General features: G+C 43.1%; 1 protein-coding gene across 1 annotated transcript; it reads left to right on the top strand.

Annotated features, from left to right (window-relative positions):
- The first annotated feature begins 204 nt into the window (after positions 1–204).
- ANKRD49 (ankyrin repeat domain 49) lies at positions 205–2396 on the top strand. Its single transcript, XM_009881170.1, has 2 exons — positions 205–478; positions 1435–2396. The coding sequence occupies exons 1-2, from the start codon at positions 221–223 to the stop codon at positions 1891–1893; spliced, it is 717 nt and encodes a 238-aa protein (XP_009879472.1). The 5' UTR covers positions 205–220; the 3' UTR covers positions 1894–2396.
- Positions 2397–4917: the final 2521 nt, after the last annotated feature.

Below are 4917 nucleotides of genomic sequence, written 5' to 3'. Positions count from 1 at the left end.
GCCCTGGCCCTGGCCCTGGCCCTGGCCCTGGCCCTGGCCCTGGCCCTGGCTGTCGGTTGGGGCGTGAGGGGAAAGGGTGGGCTGAAACACTGCTTTAAAGTCCAGTCTTTTCTCCAAATCGTTTGTTTATAAACAATCAGGTGGTTTTATTGACGATTAGGCCACGAATAACAGTAAAAGTTATTATAAACAATCTGCTACTTACAGATGCTGACTGAAGATGAGTAAAGCCAAACACGTCGATGAGGAAGATGATGACAGTGAGCAGTTTGAAGACTTTACGGAGAATTTTAACCAGCTGGAACTGCTGGAGACGCACAGGCATTTGATTCCTGTAGGAAGTCAGAGCTGTTGGTCGGGACAGTCCGATGATGACGATGATGAGCAAGAAAGAAGTGAGGAATGGTACGAAATGCAAGAAAAAAAAATGGAAAAAAATCCAGAAAAATTGCTGCTCTGGGCAGCTGAGAACAACCGGGTAAGGCATTTATTCTGTTTGGATGGGTCACTGAAGAGAATGTTATTTTGAGCATATATCGACAGTTTCATCTACAAACAAAAACTTACCTACGCTTTCCTTCATCTTTCTGGACTATTTTGTTCCAGTTTTGCAAGCCACTGTATGTAAAACACCTCTCTTTGTAGCCCCCCCACCCCCGCTAAAATATTTCTGGATCAATTAGCTTTCAGAACAAAAGCTTTGATTGTAGTCCAAAGTTAAAATAACAGCACCCCCCTTAAACTCCTACAAACTGAAAGCACGCCAGGCTCTTTCTTCATGGCAAGTGAGCCTTTTAACTGGGGTGGAGAGGGTGTATTTGAAATTTTATTTTCTCAAAAGCTACATACGCAGAGAACGGGTGGCTGTTTTCCTGTTCCTTAACAGGGTGTGGGGAAGCTTTTTATTCTTGGCAGTGAGGGAGGAGAAGACTGAGATTCCTGTTACACAGCTTATTACAGCCTTAAATACATTGATTTTCATTAGTTGCCTTTCTTATGCACACACAAGCTCCATCTGCAGTTCTGTGGAGGTACTTGCATCTTCACAGAGAATGGGGAGAAGGTCGAAGGTAAAGGTACTCCTAAGGTGTTGTGAATAAATGCTTAAAGCGCAGTGGGGGGAACTAGGGCTGTGTGTTTTTGCACCAGGCTGTTCATGTTGTATCTCTTAAAAAAAATAAAAAATACCAAACAAACCAACAAAAAAACCCAACCAAAACAAACCCCCAAAAGCCCCACAAGCGAAAACAGAAAAAAAACCACCCCACCCCAGTAAGAAAGTAACAATAACTGGTTTTATTTTAAAATTTCTTGTTATGCTTAAGCCTTTTTGAGACTGACAGAAATTGTTTTCTCATAAAACTGTGGACCAGTAAAAGCCATGCATCGTGTTTGCGGAGTTTTGTATTAAATGACCTGTTTTCCTTTAAATAGCTGAGTACAGTGAAGAGGCTCCTTTCCAACAAGCTGGCTCCCGTTAATGCTCGTGATGAAGACCAGTACACTCCTCTCCACCGAGCTGCCTACAGTGGGCACTTGGACATTGCACACGAATTGGTGGCCCAAGGGGCAGACGTTCACGCGCAGACAGTGGACGGCTGGACGCCTCTGCACAGCGCCTGTAAGTGGAACAATACAAAAGTGGCGGCGTTCTTACTGCAGCAGGGCGCAGACATCAACGCGCAGACGAATGGTTTGCTGACACCTTTGCACATTGCTGCAGGAAACAAAAACAGCAGAGAAACGCTGGAACTCTTGCTGATGAATCGCTACGTGAAACCGGACCTGAAAAACAACTTGGATGAAACGGCCCTCGACATCGCGAGGAGGACTGATATATACCACTACCTTTTTGAAATAGTAGAAGACTGCATAAATGCTGTGTCCCCTTAAAAGCTGTGGTTAAGCTCGTGAACGTGAGGTTTGCTGCCTCTTCTTTGTGTTCTGCATGCTGGTGGTCGGTGGTGGCCTGTCCCTGTGCAACAAGGTTTTCATTTAAGATACTTTAGCATTTTCCTCCACCAAAATGTCACTTCATGCAACTCAGCTCAGTGGTGTCACTCGTACTTTGAAGCGTTACTGCTGTTAATTCAAGGTATTCAGAAAGTCTCAGCAATTTCAGTGAGTCTCCCATTTAATTAGTGTGAATTTGGAGGGGCTTTTGTAATTGGTCTGTACTGTCAAAACAGGAGGGAAAACTGGAATATTTACTTGATGTGAAAGAATTCTGGCTTGCTTATGCAGAGTTTATTACAGCACACTTGAAAATTATTTTTTGAGAAATTTAACTTTTGTAAAACTGCATGAAAGCTCAGAATGAATGTAACTTATTTGGGTGATACACAAAATGTTTAGTGATCCTGGTGTAAGGCTTATTATAAAATAAAATATTTAACTCTAAGTATTTTGCTGTCATATTTTTAATTGAAAGCTCAATTATCAACACTATCGCCTGTTCATAAATCAAAAGCGTTATTCATAGGATAAAGCAGTTTCAGTTTTTTTCCTGGTACTTTTTGAGGAAATTACTTTCTGTGAAGATCCTATTTACTTTACTCAGCTTAATTTGCAAGTGAAAGCTTTTAATGTCACAGATATGGCATTAGTTAGAACAAATGAACCTCAACTGTGTGACGACAAACAGCCAACATACTGCTGTGCCTGATGTAGTTACAGGTAATTTAGTGCAGGACACACTCAGCATTGTTTCTCTCCCACTTTTGAATCCCCAGAGAGAATCCCTCATTCCAACTCAAATATTCAGCATAGTTTAAAAACTTTACTGGTATTTTTCCTCAAAATTCCTTAATTTCCAGACCATTCATTTATTTTCTTTTTTGATGCCTCTTTAATTTGTGATAGCTTGTATTACTAATCTTAGGCATTCACATCTGAGTTGGGCTTCCAAAAGTTCTGCCAGAGACTTGTCTGCCGTCATTTAACCAATGTCAGGGCGGTGGGTGTGTGTTGGTTTGCTTGTTTCTTAAGATTTTTGAGGCCTTTAGCACACCCTTGAGTGCAGCTGCTCTCTGCATTTGTGCCAGCTAGAATCTCACGGGTTTGCACTGAAGACTTGGGACCCTTCATCTGTGGCATTCTTAGCAGGTCTTATCACTGCATACTATTTGCTTTAACTTAGCAGAAAAATGTTAATTAATGCTATAAATTTTCACAAGAGACATCATAATTTGCTGCTTCTGTTTGTCAGTTCAGCCTTCCTGCTAGCAAGTGAAAATTCTATGGTTTTTAGAGTTGATTTGAGAATTTAAGTTACCTGTGTTACTGTTCGCATCAGCTGTATCAGTCTGCATATCTCAGTCTTCCAACTTCTTTTGGAGAATCGACATCTCTGGATTATTTAGCTATCTGTCCAGTAATGTGCACTTCCTGTCTTTTTTTATTTCCCCCACCTTGGTTCAAGTGTAAGTTTCAGACAAAAGTCACTACTAAATGCAAGTAGTTAATGAGTGAGGGTTTTAAAGTAACAGTACAGTACATTTTAAAAAAATTACTCTGAGTAGGTGGATCTTTTTTGATCAATAGTGGTTTAGAAGGATCCTGGTAGAACTTCAGCAATGTCGTCAGCCCAGCAGATGATCTGTACTGCTTAGGAATTAGTACACTAAAGATTTTCCCACGGTAATGGTGTGCTGCACGCTTTGAGCTTCAACTTTGCCATTCAGGAGCGGAGAAACTTGCTTCTCTGTTTATCAAGTTGAACTGAAAATTGAATGTAAGACCTGAAGTACTGTCAGCCAGTATGACAGCTGTAACAAAAGATTTTGTTGTCCTGTGCAGATGCCTTACTGATGATCCCAAGCTCCTCCCAGACACCACGAACAGAGCTGAAGCGCATTTGTAGCAGCAGCAGCAGGGCTAGGGTGTGTTGGCCCACATTTGGTGCTCTGATCAAGCAACTGTGGAGGACATCTCCATCACCCGCCTTTCCAGAAGTCCTGTTCAGCACTCCTGTTAGAAAATACAGAACTGCCTCTGAACTATGAATGGTACAAGATGATTTTTAATGCCTATTATTTTGAAAGTTTAGTTTTGGGACTTCTGTGGAAGGTGAATACACCTTGAAACGAATCAAGGAAAAATACAGATATGCATTTGTGTAACTAGACTTGGTTTGTATCTTATAAATTCTTACTACTGTACGCAAAGTCTTGATTTCAAGGAAGCTATTGTGGGGCAAAGCTCCTGGCCAGGCGAGCGGGACGGCTTCCCGGTGTGCCTACCAGCAGCGTTATCTGTTGACTACTGCAACTGCCAGCTGCTCTTCTTTATCAAAACCGTAATGGCGGCAAAACAAGGAGAGTCAAGTCTACTTCAGTCCTATAAACAGTGTCTCAAGATGCCTCATTTTTAGAAAAGCTTTATTAAAACCAAGCTAGGACTGTTGAGTAGATTTGTATCATCCATCCAGTTAAACTGGGCTCTTCTCTTTCCCCCAGTCCACCATTGCCTCAGGAGAGGACAACAAGGCATCCTTCCATAAGGCAGGCCAATGGTGACACACTGCAGGGGGACAAGGGCTGGAGGGCTGATCCGAGGGCTGGAGCACCTCTCCTATGAGGAGAGGCTGAGAGACCTGGGGCTGTTCAGCCTGGAGAAGAGAAGGCTCCGGGGAGATCTTATTGCGGCCTTCCAGTACCTAAAGGGGGCCTACAGGAGAGCTGGGGAAGGACTTTTTACTAGGGCATGTAGTGACAGGACAAGGAAGAATGGCTTTAAACTGGAAGAGGGCAGGTTTCGATTAAACATTAGGAAGAAGTTTTTCACTTTAAGGGTTGTAAGGCACTGGCACAGGTTGCCCAGAGAGGTTGTTGAGGTCCCATCCCTGGAGGTGTTCAAGGCCTGGCTGGACGTGGCGTGGGGCAGCCTGGTCTGGTGGGAGGGGTCCCTGCCCACGGC

This window comes from Charadrius vociferus, unplaced genomic scaffold (genome assembly GCF_000708025.1).
Source record: "Charadrius vociferus isolate BGI_N301 unplaced genomic scaffold, ASM70802v2 scaffold1, whole genome shotgun sequence".
Classification (NCBI taxonomy): domain Eukaryota; kingdom Metazoa; phylum Chordata; class Aves; order Charadriiformes; family Charadriidae; genus Charadrius; species Charadrius vociferus.
Note: the sequence above shows the minus strand (reverse complement) of the source record. Positions and strands in the feature narration are given on the sequence as shown.

Bases quoted from the DNA above. Each gene is read 5' to 3' on its own strand.
- ANKRD49 (XM_009881170.1), top strand. From the start codon at position 221: ATGAGTAAAGCCAAACACGTCGATGAGGAAGATGATGACAGTGAGCAG. The intron at 479-1,434 runs GTAAGGCATTTA...TCCTTTAAATAG, and splicing joins GGGCAGCTGAGAACAACCGG to CTGAGTACAGTGAAGAGGCT.